General features: G+C 38.9%; 1 protein-coding gene across 1 annotated transcript; it reads left to right on the top strand.

The window, feature by feature from the left end:
- Positions 1-6,430: 6,430 nt before the first annotated feature.
- Positions 6,431-8,545, top strand: LOC114286756 (glycosyltransferase family 92 protein At1g27200). The gene has a single exon (XM_028229980.2). The coding sequence runs from the start codon at positions 6,580-6,582 to the stop codon at positions 8,275-8,277; it is 1,698 nt and encodes a 565-aa protein (XP_028085781.2). The 5' UTR covers positions 6,431-6,579; the 3' UTR covers positions 8,278-8,545.
- Positions 8,546-25,152: the final 16,607 nt, after the last annotated feature.

Raw genomic sequence — 25,152 nt, 5'->3', positions numbered from 1 at the left:
TCAAACATCTCTCCTAGGTCTTTGAGATGGTCATTTTCATCCTTGCTTTTGACCACCATGTCATCGATGTAAGCCTCCATCGTTCTTCCTAATAATGGTTCGAACATCTTGGTGACCATCCGTTGGAATGTTGCCCCTGCGTTCTTCAGGCCAAAGGGCATAACCTTGTAACAGTATAGTCCTCTTGGAGTTGTAAAGGATGTGACCTCCCGGTCTGGTTCATGCATGGCGATTTGGTGGTAGCCTCTGTATGCATCCAGAAAGCTAAGTCGGTTGTGCCCCGCCGTTAGGTCTACCAGTCGATCTATCCGTGGTAGAGGAAAGCTGTCTTTTGGGCATGCCTTATTGACTGTTTTGTAGTCGACGCAGACACGCCATTTGCCGTTCTTCTTTGGCACTACGACCGTGTTGGAGATCCATTTTGGGTAGTGTACCTCTCTAATTGCTCCTGCCTCCAGTAGGTTTCCTACTTCCTCTGCCACTATTTCGGCATGGTGAAGTGCCGATCTACGTGTGCGCTGAATGACTGGTCTGGCGGATAGGTGGACATTAAGTTGGTGACAAATGAAGTTTGGGTCAATGCCTGGCATGTCGTAGGGTGTCCAGGCGAACACTTCGATGTTAAAGGTTAAGAATTCCAAGACCTCTAATCTCTCAGTTCTGGACAACAACGAACCAAGAAAAAAGAACTTATCCGGGTTCTTTTCATCCATTTTTACCTCTACCAAGTCCTCCACTGCTTTCTGATCCGCCGCTTTGCCGACATCTGCAAATAGCTCATTACTCTCAGGTTCTTCTACCGAATGAACGTATCCTTTGGCAACGCGGCTGCCATTCACTGTGACGAAGCATTGCTTTGACATGATCTGATCTCCATAGACTTCTTCAATTACTCCGGTGTCGTTGGGAAATCGCATCACTTGGTGGTAGGATGACACCACCGATTGCACGGCATGCAGCCATGTTCTGTCCAAGATGATGTTGTAAGTGGAGGGGACCTTCAGTACCCAGAACTCCACTTGTTTCGTCACGCTTCCTGCTCTAACTGGAAGAATTATTTTGCCGACGGGCCATTCTGGCATAGAGTTGAATCCAATTAGGGGTGATACAGCAGGCGCCAAGTCTTTGTCCTGTAGCTTCAGTTGTTTGAATGTTTTGTAGTACATGATTTCACATGAACTACCCTGGTCAATCAGAATCCGCTTGACGTCAAAATCCTTGACTCGGAGAGTGACGACCAGGGCATCATTGTGTGGGCAATATATCCGTTCTAAGTCTTTATCCGAAAAAGACATGACGTTTGTTGCCTCTGTCTTCCCCTTCTTTGTGGCAGGTTGGGCACTTAGCACCTCTCTTAGGTATTCAGCCTTTTTGATTGATCCTCTGAGCTCGCATACATGCTCAGGTTCAAAGACTCCATGTATCACATTGATAATGCCTTGAGGTGGGCGTCGACTAGCATTCCGTTGGGGTTATTGTGATCTTGGGGGGCTGGTTGCGTCCCTCCTTCAATGTACTTGTCCAAGTGGCCTGCTGCCACCAACTCTTCCAGGTGTTGTCTCAATGGTGTGCAATTCTCAGTGCGGTGTCCCTTTTCTTTATGGAAGGTGCACCGTGATCTTTCGTCATAGTCCTTCTGTGCTTCCCCTAGCTTGGCTGGCCACTTGACGAAAGGCTCATCTCTTATTTCGCTCAGAATCCGATATATCGGTTTCTTGAACACCGTGGTTATGGCAGTGCGGATTCTCAACCATCTTTTATCCGGGTCTTCTCCGTTATCTCGTCTGCCACGTCCGTTTCTGTTACTTTGATCTACCGTGTTGACCTTTGCTGAGGTCTTCTTTTCTGGTACTGTGGTTGCCCCAGATTTTGCTTTGGCACGTGCGCTATCCTCTTCTACCTTGATGTGCTGGTGCACTCTTTCCATCAAGGCTTCCATGGTGAGGGGCGGCGTCATGGTGATTGAATCCCTTAGTCTGTTCCTGACTGGTAGGCCTCTTTTATACTGTGCAATAGCGAGATTGGTGGGGCAGTCCCCAATCTGATTGAATGTCTCCCAGTAGCGACTATTATAGGATCTAAGGGTCTCTTTATCGCCCATGTCGATGGAGAGTAGCTGGTCGATTTCCACCGGGATTTTAGTGTTTGTTCGGAATCTTGTTACGAACGCTTCTGCCAATTACGCCCAAGAGGCTATGCTGCCCTCTGGAAGTTTCTCGAACCAAGTTAAGCCTAGGTCGCCAAGGCTAGATGGGAAGAGTATGCACATTAGGGTCTCGTTTCGTCTGTATACAGCCATGACCTGGCGAAAGTGGCGAAAGTGTGAGTAGGGGTCCGTCTTCCCTTCATATGTAGTGAATTTGGGCTGATGGAAGCGTGATGGTAGGGGTGCGTTTTCAATCGCAGGAACAAACAGCAAAGTCTGCAGCCTTGCTAATGCTTTGTCTGTTGGTTCGTAGGCAGGGCGCGGTATTGGCATTCCAACCTCAACGCTTCCATGCGTCCGAGGAGCCAACCGTTGTAAGGCAGAAACTCTGTGTGGATCCCGTGCCCTGGCATCCTCTTTGCATCGTGCTTTTTCTTCGAGCACGGTTCGTAAGTCGGATGACCTGGGTAACTCCGTTTGTCTAGATATGGTTTGGTGCGTATGTGAGGGCCAATACGTGCTTCCTTCAGTGTATGATCTTTCAGATCTCGTTCTCTCATACCTGGAGTGACGAGTTCTGGAAGACCAGGATTGAGTATCGCCTGTCCTGAGGCTTCTACTCTCTCCTTGCGAGGGTGTGGTATTCCTACTACGATTTTCTGAGTGGCGAGGGGGCGTCTTGTTCTTGTGCCCCTCTCCTGTCGCCACTTCTTTTCTCTTCATCTGGCGCTTCAAGGCCTCCATGTCCGCCACCATCTTCCTTATTAATTCATCTTGCTCCTTCACGCTGTCCTCCAGAACTTGAGGATCAACCCTCCGCCGTTGCCTGTCAGGACTTTGAGAATGAGATTGACGGGGGCTGTGAGTCCGCCTTCCCCTAGTATCTCTCCTGGGGTTTTGTCGCTGGGACTCCAAGTCCGCCATGGGAGGGACAGAGGGTAATCCTTCACGCCTTGCGCCTCCATCTGGAGTTAGCCCGTCGACGGCGGACTGTGGCAATTCTTCTATATGTGCCATTGTTTGAAAAGAGGAGAAGCTTAATCAAGAGGTTTTGTTCTTGTCTGTAATTCCCACAGACGACGCCAATTGTACGGGAAAGAAATAAACCTTCTCGTATAATCCTGTTGACCAAGTCTGCGCTCCTCCATACGACGTCGCCTTATCACCTGAAAACACAAACGTGAGCTAGCCGGTGGGTGTGTGCCGGAAACCTCTCCGATGCCTAAGTTAGCAAACTTGACAAATAGACAAAGCTCTGTGAATTCAGAAAGCAAAGTTGTGTGTTACCTCTCCAAAGGTGATGTTTGTGAGCTTTTATAGGTTTCGTGTGGCACAATCCTAGTAGGACTTCTACTCCTCCATGCAGAGTCCTCCTAGGATTCATATTCCTGAAAGATAATGTTTATCCTTCAACACCCCACTCACTACTTAAACCAAGTGAGATGATTTTTACCATGGCTGAACCACAACATGACCGAAATAAAACTGGCTATGCTGAGCCACAGAGTAGGCCGAACTATTCTTAGTTCGGTTCCTCCTTTTACTCCTCCTTATCTCGGTTTTCTCATGTACAACCCATGCTATATTTAGACCGATCTTCCGAGTAGCAAGGTTATGACCATTCTAACCACAATACGTTATAACCGAACTAACTCTGAGACCGGCCTGACTACAGGTTGCCTCCGGACCGAAGTAACTTTACACTTCCTCTGGGCCGGAGTAATCTTTTACCTCTCTTGGGCCGGAGTAATCTTACAGCCTTTTTACCCAGCCCTTCGTGCTTTTGGGTCATAATGTCCATCTCATAGCTCGGCCCAATTTTCACCAAAATTACCCTCTCATAAAACAAGTTCTATTTTGCTTTCTAGACATGCCAGATTTCAAGAACATATTTTCCTTTTTGCTATTTCTTCCACTCAGCCTACTTCCCCTCCTTCTTTGTCCATCTTACAAAATTTTTTCTGGCATCCTTTCCCTATTTTTCCCTCTGTTGCCTCCCAGTCTACCCAACGACCTACTGCTCTTGCTAGGCCTGCTATCCCGCAGTCTGCTCCTCCTCACCCTATTCAGCCTGCTACATTTCAGCCAACTGCTCGACCCAGTTCTGCAGCCCTCCCTTCCCCTACTCCTCAAACTACCTCTTCTCCTTCTATTCCTATTGGTTCTATTGAGGTTGTTTTACCTTTTCCCCCTCATCCTCTACCATCCTCACAGTTGTAGTCTACATCTTCTGCACTGCAACATCAGTCTCCTACTCACAAGAATGGAGTTATAATTTAGACTATGGTGTACTGTGTCACACAGAATCATAAGCCATAACAAAGTTAGTTAGAGTTGATTAGTTAGTTAGGTTGTTAAGCATTGCATTTGAGATGTATATATATATTGTTGTAAGTAACTGAAGGAATAAGAATCAAGAATATACAATCTCAATAATTCTTCAATACTATCAAAATAGAACAAATGATATAATAGTCTCCAAAAAATTATAAATCAAGAAAAAAAAATCTTCTGAAATACAAGTCTAAATGAGATTTTGTGGAACATAAAATTTTTTTATAGACTTATTGGGCTATGAGTCCACTAAATATGATCTATTTATAAATAAATATCTTATTTTAAAATTATATATATTATACATTATTTTAAAAAGAAATATAATAAATTAATGTAATTACAGTTATCATACCAATATATATATATATATATGTGTATGTATGTATGTCTGTATCTTCTATACTATCATATAAAGTAGGGTAATGTTATGCATACCCTCATATACAAGTTATGACGTTTGTGAGTTTGATTACTACAAATATCATAACTCAGTCATATAAGAATCGTAACTTAAAAAAAAAAAAAATTTAAAACAAAATATCACATATGGTATAGCCAAAATAATGACCTAACCAGCATCACATTGAGTATTAACTAATACCACAAAAATCGTATCAAAAAATACATAGGGTACACACCCCGCAACAATTTTTGTATAAAGTAAATCCTTGCAATCTTGAAATCTTGTCAAGGGAAATTTTCATTATTAATTTCAATTTTAACAAATTTAAATGTAACTTTCCACTCACAAAATAATTTGGGAAAATTACAAACACATTTTTAAAGTTTGTTTAAAATACGATTTGTTTTGAGATTTTAAAATTTTCAAATAAATGACTCATTTTTATTAATAAATTATCAAGTCAATCAGTAGTTTATAATGATATCATAAATTTATTTCAATTAATTATTTAGATAATTTTATGATTGTATAAGAGAGTAGTTAAGAATTTTATTTTTTTTATTTAATTTTGTTAAATAAAAAATTCTAACAAGTAAATATTTGTAATTTTCTAAATCACATGAAGTAATTTGTATTTTAAATAAATTTCAAGAGAGATATTTGTAATTTATTTAAATAATTACAACTATTTAGTTTTTTATTTTATACATATAAATTTATTTTTATTTATTTAACACAGAATGTGTACCTTCCTTCCAATTTTTATGAACAAGATCTTAAAAGTACACAATTGTCATAGAAAAATGCTCCATTAATTGGTATTGTTACATCATTAAGGTAGGGAAATTGAGGGTGAAAATTTGGCAATGTAACAATTTCTTGATAAAGTAAATGTTTGACATGGTGTCTTGGATCTTTTATTTTTTTTAAGAAAAATTACATATAACTTATAAGTGGTCTTTTTGAAAAAAAAAATTTTTAAAATTAACATTGTAATGCTCATAAAATTTATCATTAATATGTAATTATTTTTTAAAAATTTGTCTGAAATGAAATTTTTTATATTTTTTTTTATCGTTAATTTCACTTTTAACAATTTAAATGTAACTTTGGACTTACAAAATGATTACAACTATTTATTTTTTTGTGTTATATATATTTTTATTAAGGGTTGGACTTCTCTCATATTAAGATCTCAACATAAGAGAACTTGAGGGGCCTATAAAACTTATTACATGTCTCATTTCGATAATCTAAATAATTCAGTTTGTAGGTCTCTCAATGTAGATCATCTATGAAAAAATTTAGATCAATCCGATAATTATAACATTTTCATTTTATCACATTTATCTCTACAAAATTAATGGTTTATTTCAAATATATATTTGTCGTTTATTTTTTCAAAGATAAACGTAATAAAATAAAAAACTTAATATTATTAAATTGAATTAATTTTTTTCATAAATAATATATATTAAAAATCTTAGAAAATGAACAAATTAAATAATTAAAATAAAATTTATGATAAACCCTATAAACTCTTTAAACTCACTTGTATTGGGATCTCAATCATTTTATTAACAACACACAAATGTGAACTTTCCTTCCAATTTTTGTGAAACAAGATAAACAACAGTTCAAACAAAGCCCGCCCATCCAATTTCCTTTTCCAATCTCTCTCTCTCTCTCTTCGATGGCCCGAAAAGTTCGCACAACATTTGTCGTGGTGGTGGCCACCTTCGTCTTCTTGGCTTCAATCTATCATCATCTCATCCGCGATCACCACCCAATAATCTCCTCTCCAGAACCACTAATCTATCCCCAAACCACCTCCAATTACGCAATCTCAGAAGACCAACAACCAGAATTACAATCAGAATCCGAACCAGAACAAGAACCAGAACCAGAACCAGCCACTCACCAGGTCAGCCGCCACGTCCCCGCCGTCTCGATTCTCCTTCCATCTTGGGAAGTCCTCGTCATAGTCTCGCCGGAAATTCCGCCGCCTTCCGGCCACCACTGCACCTGCCTCTTCCACGACACCAATTCCTCTCCGGCCAAACCTTCCGGGACTCTACCCTTTCCCAATCGAACCACGTTTATATGCGAATTCCCGGCGAGTCTGCGCCGTCAATTCCCTTTCGTCCAGCCTATCCTGACCACAAAATCTCTCGAGAATCCACCGGAGAGAGCAACTCCGGCGCCGGAATTACTCCGGTGGAACTTCCTCGTCTACCAATCGCTATCCACCGAGAACGACGTCGTTGTCTTCGTCAAAGGCATCAACAATCGCCAAGGGATTAACCGATCGCCGAACCAGCTCCGATGCGTCTTCGGCGACGACCTAATTAACGGCGTCAAAACCTCCGTTACTTCCTCCATGCAAGAGGTGTTCCGGTGCCAACCCCCACCGGAAGAACTAACGGCAGTTTCGCCAATCAAAATCTCGCTCGAAATTTCGGATCCAAAAAAACGTGCCGTACTTGTCCCCTCCGTGGCGTACTACACTCCCCCGCGCAAGTTAGCCATTCAGCAGCAAAAATCTCTAATCTGCGCATGCACTATGGTGTACAACATAGCAAAGTTCTTGAAAGAGTGGGTGGTGTACCACTCAGAGATTGGGATTGAGAGATTCATATTATACGATAACGACAGTGACGATGAATTGGAGAAAATCGTTGAAGAAGTCGTTCAACTCGGCTATAATGTGAGCACGTTGTTTTGGCCTTGGCCTAAGACTCAAGAAGCTGGGTTCTCTCACTGTGCTATTTCGTCCAATAAAGATTGCAGATTTATGATTTATATCGATGTCGATGAGTTCGTTTACTCTCCTTCATGGCTCAAATTTTCAAAACCATCAGATCAAATTCTAAAGTCTCTCTTGCCAAAATCATCATCATCTTCAGTCGGGCAAGTAATGATTCCATGTTTCGAGTTTGGGCCATCAAATCAGAAATCACACCCGATAATGGGCGTGACGCAGGGTTATAGCTGTCGGAGAAGATCTGATAACAGACACAAATCGATAGTGTTGTTGGATGCGATCGACGTTTCGTTGCTGAATGTGGTTCATCATTTTCGATTGAAGAAAGGTTACAGGTCGAAGAAACTGAGAAAAGAAGATGCAGTGGTGAATCACTACAAGTTTCAAGTGTGGGATGATTTTAAGACGAAGTTTCGGAGGAGGGTTTCGGCTTACGTGGCGGATTGGACGCAGAATGGGAACCTGAGGTCGAAGGATAGGACGCCGGGGTTGGGGTATGCGCCGGTGGAGCCAAGAGGGTGGTCGGGGAAGTTCTGCCAGGTTTACGATGATCGGTTGAAGGATTTGACCAAGAGATGGTTCGGGCTTGAATCGCCATCTGGGTATCAGATGGCTTGGCAAAGATGAAGCAGATGATGACGATCATAAGCTCTATACAATTCAAATGGTTTTGTTTGCTTTATTCGTTAGGTTGTAGATTAGATGAAATGGGTGTTATACTATATACATATAGGAAATGAATATATATATATATATATATAGGGGATCGGATGTGAGTTATTTTTGTTGTCTTTTAGGTTAGAAGAGAAAGTATATGTTACCATTATACCATTTTTGTTGAAACCAGGGGGTTTGAGTTACCAATTGAATTTGGTTGGCTGAGTTTTGTTTTTTATTTTTTTTTGTGTTTTCGGAAGTAAAATAATAAAACAACAATGATTCATCCTCCTTTTCCCCCACCCCCTTTGACCCCCTCTCTCTCTTATTAGTTACATTTTCTTTTTCTTTTTCTTTTTTTTCCTGTTCCTCCAATCACCACCCGTCACGTGACAAAGAGGGTGAGGGAGTGACCCCCCAAAAGGGGGTCCCAAGCATTATTCATAATAAAAAGTACACCCATTTTCTTGTCGTTTTATTTTTGTTTTTGAAAGCTGTTTGCAAAAGTTCAAAACAACTTTTTAATAATTCAAAAAGACAATGCCCTTTTTCAAAAAGATAATAAAAAAGATATAGAACGATGATGTGATTTAAAAAAAGTTAAAAAGTCAATAAACTAACTTTAACTTGTCAAAAGAAGCCATAGAAGAGATATATTTGGCTAAGCTGAAGTTTTTTCTTGCCAATTACTCAATTTAAGATAGAATTGACTTGATCATTAAACCACTTAAGCTGATATCTACAAAAAAGTATTTAAAATATATATATTGTGCGCTAATGATTTAGGACTTATAAATAGGTTACATAACAAATTCCCACAGACGGTGTTAAATTGTATGGGTAATTTTTCGACCTTCTTTTAGCTGAAAGAAGTCTTGACAAAACGCTTGCAGAGATTGATGCCGAGCTGGCTGTAGAGAAGACTGCCGAAGTAGTTCCCCAGGAATCTGCCGAGGTCCAGACCCAAATCGCTCCTGAAACTAAAGAATCATAACTTGAATGTCTTCCATACTCTTTTTGTTTCTTTGGATAATATAAGTTTTTCTGTACTTCTGGTTTTTGAAATAATATAAGCTCTTCTAATTAGCTGATGTATCTTCTGCTTCTTTTGGATACAACTTTATTTCTGGTAGGCTGTAGTGCCTTCTTCGTATACAACTGCAACTGTTTTCGTCTGAATGCTTTAATCTTTAATTTCTCTTGATTGCGTCTGTATGATTCTATACTTGGAATATTTTGCATACCTTTCCATTTTGCCTCCTTTGTGCAATCTTCTCGGGGTTACGTACCTCGGGTACTATAACGTTTTACTTCGGCAAGATACAAACCTGCAAACTCTTCATAAATTCCAACAAGTGTTTAACATATACTATTCAATGTTTTAACTTTGCAAGCTTCTTCTCAAGTTTCAACAAGTATTTAAACAGTGATCACGGTCTAACCTACTTGTAAATTGCTACAAATTTCAACAAGTGTTATATACTGTAAATTTTTCTCAAGTTATAACAATGATCAACTTGTAAATTGCTATAAATTTCAACAAGTGTTTAAACAATATACTTAGCTTTTAGCTCAACCTATAAATTTCAACAGATGATCACATGTCGGCTTAACATTATCTTGTAAATTGCTACAAATTTCAACAAGTGTTAAGCATCTTCTTTGGTTGGATTAACCTGTAAATTGCTATAAGTGTGCAAACTATAACCTCGGCTTCACTTCGACTTGTAAATTGCTACAAATTTCAACAAGTGAAGAGAAACAGTAATCTCGGCTTAACTTCAACTTGTAAATTGCTACAAATTTCAACAAGTGAAGATAAGGAATCAGCTTGACTCCAACTTGTAAATTGCTATAAATTTCAACAAGTGAAGATAAGGAATCAGCTTAATTCCAACTTGTAAATTGCTACAAATTTCAACAAGTGAATTAAGGAATAATCTCTGCTTAACTTCGACTTGTAAATTGCTACAAATTTCAACAAGTGAAGATAAGGAATCAGCTTAATTCCAACTTGTAAATTGCTACAAATTTCAACAAGTGAATTAAGGAATAATCTCGGCTTAATTTCGACTTGTAAATTGTTACAAATTTCAACAAGTGAAGATAAGGAATCAGCTTAATTCCAACTTGTAAATTGCTACAAATTTCAACAAGTGAATTAAGGAATCAGCTTAACTCCAACTTGTAAATTGCTACAAATTTCAACAAGTGAAGATAAGGAATCATCTCTGTCTTCTCTCTGCCCCCAATGTGAACCTGAGTTCTACTTGAGTTCTCATTATTCATGTCTTAAAAAACACCAACATGTAACTTTATCAAATATATGTCTTTTAAGAAAAGGGGAAATATTTTATTGATGACATCGACCAAACATACTGCACATCTAATGGTAGAAGAATTTCAAATTATAAGTGTTCCAAGGTCTTGGCAGTGCTTTGCCCTCGTTATCTTCAAGTCGATAAGCTCCATTGCCTAATACTGAAGCAATTCTGTAGGGTCCTTCCCAGTTTGGGCCAAGCTTGCCCTCTCTGGAATCCTTCTTGTTGCCGACGACTTTTCTCAGGACTAGGTCGCCGACTTGAAAATCTCTTGGATTGACCTTTTTGTTGTAAGCTCTAACAAGCTGTTGTTGGTATACTGCTAGCTGAATTGTAGCTTTTTCTCTTCGTTCTTCCAAAAGATCCAGATCTCGGACTAAGAGTATGTCATTAGTGCCATTTTCTACTCCCTGGGTCCTGATCCCTGGGATGCCGATCTCTAATGGGATGACTGCTTCTGTGCCATAAGCCATGGCAAAGAGGGATTCCCCTGTTGATCTTCTCGGCGTAATCTGATATGCCCAAAGCACGTTGGGCAACTCGTCTACCCATTTGCATTTTGCTGCCTGCAGCCTCTTCTTTATTCCATCCAAAATTACTTTGTTGGATGCTTCTGCTTGCCCATTACTTTGGGAAAAACTTGGTGTTGAAAAGTAATTCTTGATCTTGAATTTCACACAAAAGTTCTTGATGAGTTTGCTGTCAAACTGTGTTCCGTTGTCGGTAACTATTGCTCTTGGAATCTCAAATCTGGTGATGATGTTTCTCCATATAAAGTTCTTGACGTCCACATCTCGGATTTTGGCAAGAGGTTCTGCCTCTATCCATTTTGTAAAGTAATCTGTTGCCACCAGCAAGTATTTTCTCTGCCCAGTTGCCTGGGGAAGTTTCCCAACCAGATCCATGCCCCATTGGGCAAACGGCCAAGGGCTGGACACTGGGTTTAGGTCAGCAGCTGGCTGATGTATCAAAGGTGCGAACTTTTGGCATTGTTCACACTTCTTTACGTAGGCTTCAGCATCCTTTTGCATGTAGGGCCACCAATACCCCTGGGTAATGGCCCTGTGGGCTAATGATCTGCCCCCAGTGTGACTTCCACAAATTCCTTCATGAATTTCATATAGGAAATCTTCAACTTGCAAAGGGTGTACGCACCTTAAAAGTGGTCCAGTGAAGGACCTTCTGTAAAGATGTCTATCTTCTGTCAGACAGAATCTTGCAGATTTCAATCTAACTTTGTGTGCCTCCTTATAATCTTCTGGCAACTTTCCTTCTTTCAGGAATGCAACAATTGCATCGATCCAGCTTGGCCCCATGTCCACGCACATTGCTTGCTGCTTTGTGTTCTCTGGTTCTATGCTCGGGCCCGACATATAGTCGATCATAATTGTCCTTGTTTTTCCAGTCTGTATTGAACTTGCCAGGTTAGCCAACGCGTCGGCGTGGGTGTTGTCATCTCGGCTAACTTGGAGTAGTCGGCAGTTCTGAAATAGGGCTGCCAATCTAATGACCTCTTTTGCATATGCCGACATCCTTTCGTCTCTGGCTGCAAATTCACCTGTTGACTGGTTAACAATAAGTTGTGAATCACAAAAAACTATTACCTCATCTGCTTCTGCTGCTGCTGCCAGTTTTAGCCCTGCAATTAATGCCTCATATTCTGTTTCATTGTTTGAGGCCTTGAACCCCAAACGGATGGACTGTTCTATTATTTCTCCATCTGGAGATATCAGCAGTACTCCTGCCCCTGCTCCTTGTCGGTTCGAACTCCCATCGACGAACAGTCTGAATGAGTCGCCGATGTAGATGCTGCAGGATCTGAGTTTTTCCTTCCTTTGATCTTTTGCGTTTGGCTGGGATTCTCCTTGCTTGCTAGGACAATGCTCATCCTAGCTCAACGGAGCCCGATGTTTGATGGTTTCGGGCGTGAATTCTGCCACGAAGTCGGCTAAGACTTGGCCTTTAATTGTTGTTCTCGGCCTGAACTCCAGGTCATACTGACCCAGGGCTACTGCCCATCTTGCTATCCTTCCTGTTAAGTCTTCTTGTTGCAACAAGGACTTCAGTGGATGCTCTGTTAGGACCACAATCTTGTGCGCCTGAAAGTAATGGTTCAACTTCTTTGAAGCCATTACTAAGGCTAGCATTAATTTCTCTAGTGGTAGATACCTTATTTCTGCGCTGGCCAAGGTTTTGCTTACATAGTAAACCGCCTTTTGCTCCCCTTTTTCTTCTCGGATTAGTACTGCACTTACTGCGTGTTCTGAAACTGCCAAGTACAAAAACAGTTCTTCCCCTGGTTCTGGATTGGAAAGAACCGGAGTTGTGGTCAAGTATTTCTTTAGGTCGGTTAGAGCGGCTTTGCATTCTTCTGTCCACAGAAAGTCTGTGGCTTTTTTCACCAAGTTAAAGAAGGGTCTGCATTTATCTGAGCTTCTGCTGATGAATCTGTTTAGGGCTGCGGCCCTTCCAGTAAGCATCTGAACCTGTTTTGCCGACGTCGGGCTCTGCAGCTCTAGGATGGTCTTGATTTGGTCTGGGCTAGCCTCAATGCCCTTTCTCGTTACCAGATACCCTAAAAACTTACCTGATCCAACTCCAAACGCGCATTTTGATGCGTTGAGTCGAAGCCGGTATGTTTTGAGTATATTAAAGACCTCTTTTAGGTCGGCAAGATGACCCTTAGATTTCTTGGTCTTCACGACCATGTCATCGATATAGACTTCCACCGTTTTGCCAATCAGGTGCTTGAACATTTTTGTTACTAACCTTTGGTAAGTTGCTCCTGCGTTTTTCAACCCAAAAGGCATTACCTTGGAACAGTACAGGCCTTTAGGGGTGATGAACGCAGTTTTATCCTCGTCTGGAGGGTACATGGCAATCTGGTGGTACCCCCTGTATGCATCCAGAAAACTCATTCTTTCATGTCCTGAAGTAGCGTCTACGAGCTGGTCAATCTTGGGCAGAGGAAAACTGTCTTTGGGGCAAGCTTTGTTGAGACTGGTAAAGTCTACACAAACCCTCCATTTGCCGTGCTTCTTCTTCACCACCACTGTGTTGGATAGCCAAGTTGGGTAATGAACTTCTCGAATGGCCCTGGCCTCTAGAAGTCTATCTACTTCTTCTTCAACTGCTTCGACGTGCATCAACGTCGGTCTTCTGGCTCGTTGAATCACAGGTTTTGCCGACCTGTCGACATTCAGTCGGTGGCAAGTGACCTCGGGGTCAATGCCAGGCATCTCGTAAGGTGTCCAGGCGAACACCTCAATGTTGGCTCTCAAAAAATCTTTCAGTTCTCTTTCCTCTTCTTCGGCTAAGCCTGAGCCGAGAAGAAAGAAGCGTTCTTCGTCGCCCTCCTAGACAAGGATTTTCTTTAGTGTTTCTTCACTTTTTAGGTTGGCTCCTTGCCGACATCATCTAGGACCTCCATGTCTTCGTCTTCAATCTCTGCCTCTTTTGGCTTTCGAATGCTACAAGTAGTCTTCATTGCTGCCATGGAGCAATTTTTTGCCTGCAGTTGATCTCCTCTGACTTCTTCAATCCTATGCTCTGTTGGGAACCGCAGTAGTTGATGCAGTGTTGAGGGAACTGCCCCCATTACATGCAACCATGGTCTTCCCAAGATGATGTTATATGGCGAGGGTGTGTCAATCACCATAAATTCTGTCTTGATCTTCTTAGTACCAGCTTGTACTTCCATGCTTGCTGCGTCCAGTGGCCATGTCGGCGTTCCATTGTAGCCGACCATAGGGTTGCTGGATTGTTCCAGGTCGTCTGGGTGAAAGCCCAGCTCCTTGTAACATCTAACATACATGATGTCACAAGAGCTGCCTTGATCTATCAGGATGCGTTTCACTTGGCATTCCCCAACCTGGAGGGATATTACCAAGGCATCATTATGCGGATGTTGGACCAACTCCAGGTCGGCTTCAGTAAAGGTTATCATCAGCCCTTGGCACTCTACTGGCCGATGTCTCTTTTTCCCGATTTGGTAGACATGCTGTAAATGCCTTACCCTCTGGGTCTCTCCTCTGACTTCGTTCTCGTTGACCCTTGAATGGATCACATTAACCACCCTTGGCCCTCCTGCCTGTGGTTGTTGTGCTGGAGGTGGTGGAGCTGCTGGTGCTTGAGGCAATCTTGTCTGTTCTTCTCTTGTCCTGGCCTCATCAATAAGGTCCCTCAAATGGCCTTGTCTTACCAAGTCTTCTAAGTAGGCTTTTAGGGCTCTGCAATCCTGAGTCGGGTGCCCTTCTTCATTGTGGTAAGCACAACGCCTACCAACATTTCTTCCCATGAATTCCCCTGGTGTTCTTGCTGGAGTTCTGAAATAGGGTTGGTTTCGTATTTGATCCAAGACTTTATGGATAGGGATTCGGAATACCGTCGTCACGGCCTGTTTACCCTTCAATTCTGTTTCATGTTTGGTCGGTCCGTTGTTACCTCGACCTCGCTTCGGCGAGCCGTTTCCTTTCTCCTGTTTTATCTCTTTGTTTCCCGATGTTTCTTCTTCGGCTCTGGCGTACTTCTCAATTCTTGCCATGAGTTCTTCCATGCTTTTTGGCAGTGTTTTTGCCAAAGACTTCCGTAGTGGGCATTCATCTTTCAGGCCGTTCTTGAAAGATACGACCGCCACTTCTTGGTTGCATTCGGGTATTCGATTGAACACCTTGTAGTATCTCTTCGCGTAGGCCCTAAGGCCTTCTTCCTTGGTGATTCTTAAAGCCATCAGGGCGTCGACCCTCAAGGGCTGTAGTTTGTTCGTTACAAACCTGGCCACAAATATCTCGGCCAAGCCTTCCCATGTCTTCACGTTTTCCTTTGGTAACTTATGGAACCAATCGGATGCAATTTTCTCAAAGGATGAGGGAAATACTTTGCAGAGCAACGGCTCGTTCCCACTGTATAATGCCATTGAGTTCAGGTATAGTCCAACATAAAAGTTGGGGTCTGACTTACCATCATAAATTTGGAACCTCGGCATACTGAATCTCTTTGGTGCTTCAAATTTGTCCAGTTCCACCGAGAATGGTGTTCTCGGCTTAACTTTGGAAGTGACCTCGGCTTCAACATTCTGCTGCCTGCTTTTGAAGTAGTCCCTCAAGTCTTCCTTACTCCTACCTGGAGCTCGGCTATCTCTGGACTTCAATCTTTTTGGCACACTACTTTCGGCCTCATGGTGGGCCCGTTTCGATCTTTCTCCATGGGTTGTGTCAAAGCAGAGTGCTTGCCCTTGAACATGCCGATGTTCTTTGGGTCCTGGATCCTTCATGCGATGTGTCCTTCGGGACTCTTCTTGCCTTGGTTCCTCTCGTCCGACTTCCTTGGAAGGTCGGTGAGAGTGGCTTCCACTCCTAGTGTGCTGAGGGGCTTCGGGGATTGCTTTTCTTCCTCCCTTCTGGGTATTAATCGCTGGCATCGGTGTATCTTGCAACGGGTATGGTGGCTGCATAACATTGTTTTGCATCATGAAGTTGACCATTGACTGTAAGTCTGCCAGCTTGTTTGCCAAATCTTTTACTTCCTCATCCCTTCGTAGGCACCTATCCCTCCAAACCTGAAGGTTATCTTCGTTATAGTACTTGCTTTGGTTTGTCCTTTTTGAAGTGTCGCCCTCCTGGCCGACGTATTTTTCTCCGTGGCCCTGGTCATGATTTTCTGTACTGTGGTTGTCTCCTTCAACGTCAATGTCAATTGGTCTACTACTCTCAGCAGGAGTGTCGCCCCCAATGTTTTCCCTCTGTCCGTCACTGGCCATCTATTCTTCTAAGCTTCCCACAGACGGCGCCAAATTGTGTGAGTAATTTTCTGACCACACTGCCCGCCTAGTAATCAGCTGGAGAGCACTGGCAGACTAGATGGCTTCAGCAAACCTGTAACAGAAAGAAACGGCTCCGGCGGTGGCTCTTCCACCCGGGGGCACTCCGACGATCAAGTCAGTATATCTCTCAAAGATAATCAAGTGCTAAACTCACAAGCTTGAGTATAAAATTGTGTACCTTAGACCCATGGGGGTGCCTCTCTTTTATAGTTTACTCAATCCAAGTCCTACTAGAAGCTTAACTTCTATGGACTCCAATTCAATACTGACTTTGGACTTTTGAAGAGATATAGATAAACTCCCTAAGAGCTTTATCCTTATCTTAGCAAAGTCTTCTCTTTTCTCTAGGACTCTTGTCCCCTATCTGCTTATCTCGGATTTCCGATATCTTCGGAGATAACCTCGGCATCGCCAAGATAACCTCGGCACAACAACCACGACACGTAGCACCTCGGCTGACACGTCAGCGTCACCATGCCACGTATTGGTGTTCAAAAAATATATCCCCACACAAAGGATTACTCCTATTTGTTTTCATTAATTTTGAACAAAGGAATGAGACAGTTATATTCGAGGAGATATAAAATCGAGAAAAGTGATATATGACAGACATTTTTGTAAAAAATAATGGAGATACAACATCTCTTTAATGTATCATATACACTTCATAATTATAAAATAAAAAAAAGAGACATAATTTTATATTTTTTAAGTCATAATAAAAAAAAAAATCATAACCAACACAAAAAAGTTATTATAACTAAAATTTCAAAATAATGTCATAACTAAGAAAGAAATTTGATTATAATTAAAAAAAAAATGACGTAACTAACATTATGTTTAGTTAGGAGATTTATGAAAAAATTGAGAAAAAGAAAATAAAAAGGCGTATGAAATTAGATGAGATATAGATATATTTTATTCACATTTTATTTATTTTTTCTTTTTTTTTTTTCAAATTCATTTCTAAATCTTCTAATCAAACACAACGTAAAATGTATATAATATAAAATGTGTACAATAGAATTCCCCACTTTTCTTTTTTGCCTCTTCCAGATTGCAGTGAACATCATTCTTGACATATTTTTATATCGCATGTAATGATTTGGCGCAACAAAATTAGCGGACTTTCGAAAAAATAATTATAGATTAATAGTAATTTTACCAACATTAATAAGGTCTCCTTTAAGAATATATTATTTTAATAATTTTTTATTTTTTATTAAGACATGAGGAATAAAAAAATATTAAAAAAAATGAAAAGAAAATAGTATCTTTGATTTTTTTTTTTTTTTATAGTTTGTTATTTTTTAATAACTTTTAAACTAAAATTATAACTTCTCAAACAAGCCCTAATTGAAGTCATAAGTTTTTTTTAATGAATTTGTAATTATTTTTTAAGAAGTATAAGAATTATAATTTTTCCTAAAATTAAAGGAACATAGGAGGAAATAGCAAAAGAGGTAGAGGATTTGGATCCCTTCAAAATGTGAGTTAATTTAAATTAAAAAAATCAAAAATAATTTTGAAAATAATTTGTCAAATACTTTTTTATTAGTGCCATCAACAAAAAGAAAAGCATAGAGCAAAAACACAATAAAAAGGACCAGATTTTCATGACTAATGGCATTAAACTTTAGTTAAGGAGAAGATATTTGGTGGTCTTGGGACACTACGTGGTGACTTGAATGAATTGTGATTGATAAAGAGAATGAGACTCATAAATTTATATTAAGTGATTGAAAAATAGGAAAATGTATAATAAATTATAGGGTTTTGTTGGAGAGTGTTGTAAAATGTTCATGGGGCCCACCACGGGATCCGTTTCGATAATTCAAACCGTTCAATGTGTAGAACTCGTCGAATACTATATGTCTCATGTTGATCAGATATCGATAATTACATCATCAAATCAGTTTTGTATATAAAAAAAATAGACGGTAAAAAAATAAACGATTAATAAAAAACTGATCCGATAAGATAATTATCAATATCTGATTGAAATAATTTTTTACAAATATACAATACTCAACAAATTATACACATTAAATAATTTAAATTATCAAAATAAAATTCATAATAAGTCTCGCGAATCTAACAATACCTTCTAATTTGATGTGGACGGATGGAAAGCCAATGCCTAAATTATAATTGGTCAAAGACAAAGTCACATCTGTCTCGAATTACGAAATAGTTTTTCTTAGTTGAGAGGGGAGACAGCTCCACCACTGTTTAGAAACCAATCACAGCATGCCATGTAGATAGAAATAGTTTTTCTTAGTTAAGAGGTGAGACAGCTCCACCACGTTTTAGAAACCAATCCCAGCATGCCATGTAGATAGAAATAATTTTTCTTACTCAAGAGGTGAGACAGCTCCACCACCTTTTAGAAACCAATCCCAGCATGCCATGTAGATAGATTTATGTCTGCTATATGAAGAACAGGAAATTTTGAATATATAATTAATGGGGAATTCATAATTGAGATTTTTCTAAGGCACCTCGCCTTAGTGTAGAAAGTGGAGGTCAAGTCATTTCTGTGATGTGAATTTAGATTTTGGTTCAATCATTTAAATTTAGTTGGTTTTGGATTGGACAGACCAAACAAGTAAGTGGGTGGGTGTGGTGTGGTGTGGTGTGGTGTGGTGATGTTGTGTTTTATAAGTTTTAGTAATGATTCTGATGTCTCATTATTGATGGTTTGTTCTAGGGTGTGTGATTGTGCCATGTCTCCATCAGTTAGGGTTAGTTTGACAAATTTTAGTACTAATTTTTTTTTTTTTTGGGGGGCGATAGTTTTTTATTCCAAATCCTTTGTCATGCTTCTTGCAGTACTTCCAAAAGAATTTTTTTTTTTGCTCTCAAACCAAAGAGACACCCCATCCAAAAAATAAAAGCAGAGAGACAAAGAGGGATGGGAAGCGATGACTGTGGCGGTGAGGCCACATTCAATTCCTCCGACTCCATTTCTCTCTCGTTGCCGATGACCCAACTAGGCCAATCGTTTACATCAGCAATGGTAATGGGTTTGAGACTCCAATGAAACCTTGTGGATTGATACCCAAATTTTCACTTCTTTAAAACTGGGTGTCAAAAGCTTGAATTTCAGCTCTCATACCCGTTACCATTAATAGAAGGATCACTCACACTCTTCAAACCACCAAACCCATATAATTTTTTTTTATAAGAAACCCCAGACCCATCATTTAAATTCTCATATCAACATAGTTTTTATGTCTAAAAACGTACCCATTTATTACAAACAAAAATCCAGAGCCTAAAGGGCTTATCCAGCGATTCGAGCTTGTCAAACTCATCGACCATGCACCGAACGTCGTCATCTGAACTGATCAACATTAAAGGGGTTTCATCATCGTCTATTGGGATTGGTTAAAATCCGAAATCTTTAATTGGAGCCTTGAAAAGCCGATGTAAACGATTGGGGTGGTTGGCTCGCTGATGACGAGAGAAAAATGGAGTCAAAGGAATTGAATGTGGCCTCACTGCCATAGTCGTCACTGCCCGTCCCTCTTCCCTTTTCATCTCTCTGATTTTCTATTTTAAATGGTTTGAGAGTTGAAAAAAAAAAAAAAAAAATTTGGTCCAAAACGATGTCGGTTTGGGAAGCATGGCAGTGAACCATGGCACATGATCTGGACTCATAGTTTTTAGGGTAAAAGTATTGTGGAATAAAGTGATGTGTTTGGTAAATATTTAAAAAAAGAAAATTATTCTCACCTTTTTTAATTTTTTTAACAAATACAATTATTTTTAGATTTGTAATATAATTATATTAACTTTCCATTTTACTGAAATTAATATTAATGGTTGGTAGGTAGACACTGAAATAAACAAAAATAAATATACATTTTAATAGGAAAGATGTGATAATATCATTATTTCATTCATATAACTAACAAATTATTGATTAAAAAAATAACTGAAGTGTTATGTGAATTAAAATTTGAGAAAAATTAGTGTAATTATGTCAGAAGTGTATGACTAATTGTATTTTTTTTAAAATCTTATGAGAGGTGAGTGTAATTTATTTATAATTATTTTAGTAACTGTCCAAAAAGAACAATTGCTAAACCTCCTGTAGAAAGTTGAGTGGGTCCATTGAATTTTTTTTTTTAGCCGAAAACAACTTAACTTGATAATTTCACCTAATTAACTAAAAATAGTTTAAAATGAACAAACCAAACACATCCTTAATCCCTGAGAAATGTGATGCCTTGTGATTATGCAACTATCCTTATTTTTATTCCATAATATTCATCCTCTTCAAATGCCTAAACAGTTTCACTGTCATGACCATCCCCTTAAAGAATTAGGGGTCAGTTTGGGCAGCATTTTTGTCCTTTTTTTAATTTTTTTGCAACTTTTAATATAATATCAAAATTTTTAAAATTTCATGGATTTTAGACTAAAAGCCCTTAAAAATTTTCAAAAACAATATATTTTTGGAAAAAAAAAAACAAAAAGACCAACCCCAGACTAACATATACAAAACAAACTATGGAATAGGGCTGAGCAAAAAATCAAAAAAAAAAAAAAAAAAATTGTAAATCGGTCCAGCTCAAAAGGTTTGATTTCGTTTGATTTCGTTTTCTCAATACACAATTAGTCTTGATTCTTGAAATAAACATTCTATACTTAATAGTTCAGTCCGTAATTTTATAGTTACAGAATCGTATATAGAACTGAACTGGACCGTTTGAAATCGAACCAGACCATTTAGATATATATAATTTATTACTTACCGTAAACAATCAAGTTACTAATTAGTATCCTAATTTTATACATAAATTGGCAATCCTCTATTTTTGCAAGTGTGTTCTTATATAATAGTAGAACTAGTTCTAAATAATTATCTAAACCATTATTGTTAATAAAATAATGACAAATTGCTTAATATTTGAGCAAGTTGTGAGTACTATTTTGTGATCATGTTATAAATGATGACATGATTTTTAAAAATCACAATTCCAAACCAAATCGAACTATTTTTTGATCATATTATAAATGATGGCAGGATTTTTAAAAATTTTGATTCCAAACCGATTTGAATTGCATTTTACTGGTTCGGTTCGGTTCGGTTTGGTTACAAGATTTTCAAGGTTTGATTTGCTTCCAAATTTCGTAAAAACATAGATGGTGATTTGGTGTTGATTTACTTCTAAACCGAACCATACTCACCCTAGAATCCTGATTAACCATCAGCCGGACTTCATTTTTTAGTGTTTTTCAAGCAGTCCAACCTTCAAGTTCAAACCAGTTGCATAGTATAGTAAGTTTTTCCCCCACGCAAACAAGTATCATTTTTAACCATTTCAGACAAATATTCAACAGTCAGAGTATACATATGGGGCTTACATGTGCGGAAGCAATAAATTTAAATCTAAGTAGTCCATAAGAGCCGTGCATAGATCAAATGAAATGACATACATCTTAACATGGTTTTACAACTTGAATACAAAAATAAAATGGAGTACATATTACATCTTGATCAAAAGGCTTCTCAAACCGACATATGCAAAAGAAGTAAAATACAAAGCTAAGAAGCATAATCTTCAAGATGCTAGCCAAAACATAAACCAAAACATCTTGCAATTAATCATCTAGGCGTCACCGCCTTCTTGCTCGTCACCTACACATATATATGGAGAGGGTGAGCTTGGATACTCAGTGAATGATATTAGTAATAAAGGTTTAAATGAATGATATCTGAGATCTTTATCAAATAATACATAGCATATCTTGTACAAAATCAAGGGATGAACCGAGTTCATCTATCAAGTCTTTCAAATCTTCAAGGGATGCTTACTAGCATCTACATAATACAAGGGATGACATTCCGGACAAACCCACGCGGTAAACCGTCGGTGGCAAGACAAAGGAGATATCTCAAACAAACGCGCTAGTTGCATTATAGTCCCTTAGCACTAAGGACTTTCCAAGACAAACGCGCTAGTTGCATTATAGTCCCCTAGTACTAAGGACTTTCTAAGAATGTCATCAAAACAAGATAATACTTGATACAAAAACTAAGGATAATCATTCATGCTTGGTCAAATACTTTTTCAAAACAAAGCAAAGCTTTATCAAAACTTTATAACATATCTTTATTAAAAATACCACTCACATAACTCTTCGGGTGTAGGGATTGAGGCAGGAATCCAAGACCTACAAATACATAGCAAAGTCCACTGAATGCACTTCAAGAAGACAAGAAGAGATGCTTAAATATAGGTATGAAATGCATTCTTAAAACAAGCTTTTCATGAGTGTAAATGATCTTGACATTTCTTTCAAAACTAAGTCAAGACAAAGAAAAACACGTATTGGGAGTCAAATCACTGTTTCTCATCTCGGGAAAACATGTTGGGTACCAACCAGATCTTGGGCGAGGTGTGGTCCGGATGACCACATTCAGGGAAATGGAGTCTGGAAATTCTGGGTTTCTTTTGAAGAACATGAAGAACATGAACATGAAGAGCATGAATGCTAACAATCATAACTTCTTTATTCAAAATCTGCGATTTCATGAGATGAGTTAGAAAACATGGACCTGCGTACCCATGCCTGAAGATCTTATGAAAACAAACACAAAAGATGGAACTTGTTACAAACTTTCGGATCAAAACATGGTTTTATTTCAAGAACACAAGAACATCATTTTCTCTTTCTAAAACAAGCTTTAAATCAATGCATGGCTCGTGAATAATGCTAGATCATGCAATGTGATTAGATGAGCATGGAGAACAACAAGAGCATATCAAGATTCTAACCTCAAAATACGGATCTAACAGCTCAAGGTGTGAAGATCAAGGTTGGAAATCTATTCTCACTCTAAGAACTCTTCTTTCTCCCTTCCTAGAGCTTCTCTCTCTTCCTAGGACAAAGATATAACAAATGATATGTTCTCTACTACTGGCTGACTTAACCCTCTGCTGGGACACGTGGCAACGGGTGATTGGCTCTCCTCAAAAAGGTGGCTGACTGACAAGACAAGAGCATGACAAAGTGTACATAACAAGTAAGGTGACAAGGGTACTCCAACAAGGTAAGGACCTCGGGTCAAGACATAGGCTTCGGCAAGTAAGGTCTCAATGATCTCGGCTAGGAAGGATAACACTTGGCCTAGTTGTGCCACACATAGGCCTAGATGTGCCACACCTCGGTCTAGGTCATACCAGTCCAGAAACAAGATCACTAGGTACAAGGATCAAGGATGTCTAGATGAGAACATCTCGGCCTGGATGATACACATCTCGGCCTAGGTGATGCACACCTCGACCTAGATGATGACATCTCGGCCAATATGCCAAGGCGAAGGTAGAGGTCAACCAAAGTGGTTCCAAGATGGTCCTAGGTGTAAGAAGTTCAAAGGTGACCTCAGCTTAACACAAACTAAGCAAGGAACAAAGCATGCAAGCAACACTTAAATAAAACAAATCAAGGTCCGAAAAATGCAATTTTAAGCAAGACAAAGATCATGCAAATGCACGTGAGCATGACTAAGACAAAGTGAGGGTTGTTACAAAAATGCTTTTAAAAATGTTTGAGGAATCAAATGATTAAAGATTGTTAAGATCAAATTGAAATTTTTTAAAATACTGCATCAAAGCAAATTCTATATAATGAGTAGTTCTTATTTTTTGAAATAAAATGTGAAATATCATTGGTGCAGTGTCCAAGTATTTGGATCAAATGAATCGTGGAGAGATGAAACAGCAAATTTGTGTTTAGTATGATATTAGTGTCTTCAACTAGAATGGTTCATGTTTGTATAAAGAGATTTTTATTGATAAATCTCATTTAAAAGTGTTCTAACCCAAGAAGTTCATGAAGGAATTTTTCAACCCACTTAGTCTCGTGTATTTATATTTTTATTCCATAAAGTCATTTTTCTTGATTTACACTATTTTATTAGACTCTTATACTCTTATATTTAATGTTGGGAGAAAGAGGGAGAAGGGAAATGACCAAGGTATAAGAAATTTCCTACACAAATTAAATAACATTGATATTATTTTTTATATTATTATATAATGTGAATATATTTTTGATTGCCAACACATTAAAAATAATGTGAACATTCTCTCTCATCTGATGTGAACGCTTATAACTCCTTTCTGAAAAATTCTCTCTTATCTAATGTAGTGATGTAAACATTCACAACATGTGAGTCTTCTTATTTTTAATTGACAACACACTAAAAATAACGTTCATTATATTTTTAATTGACAACACATTCTTATTCACAACATGTAGTGATATAAACGTTCACAACATGTGAACATTCTCTCTCATCTAATGTAGTGATGTGAACGTTCATATTCGTATGTTTTAGTATGAATATTCACATCATGTAATTGGCAACACAATGACAAAAATTCGTTTCGAATTAATATGAATATAATAACAGTTAACATCTTGATACATGGGAACTACTAAAACATAATGACAATCAACATTAATAGGAGGCAAGAGAAATTGAGGGTGTTTTGGTCTTCTTATCTCAAATAGGATCTAATGGAATAGTCAAAAAGAATATGAGTTGGATGGAACAAAACTCCTAAAAAGAGGATTTATCAAAAAAGCTCTCTTGTATAAAAAATAGCTTTCTTTGATGGGTATTGTCTATGAAGTATGGACACTCCACAATCGGTGTCGTGATAGTATCCAACATGGGGACAC

The sequence above is a fragment of the Camellia sinensis genome, chromosome 6 (assembly GCF_055761805.1).
Source record: "Camellia sinensis isolate YWXY chromosome 6, ASM5576180v1, whole genome shotgun sequence".
NCBI classification, from domain to species: domain Eukaryota; kingdom Viridiplantae; phylum Streptophyta; class Magnoliopsida; order Ericales; family Theaceae; genus Camellia; species Camellia sinensis.
The sequence above is the reverse complement of the archived record's forward strand: the minus strand, read 5'-3'. Positions and strand labels throughout refer to the sequence as shown.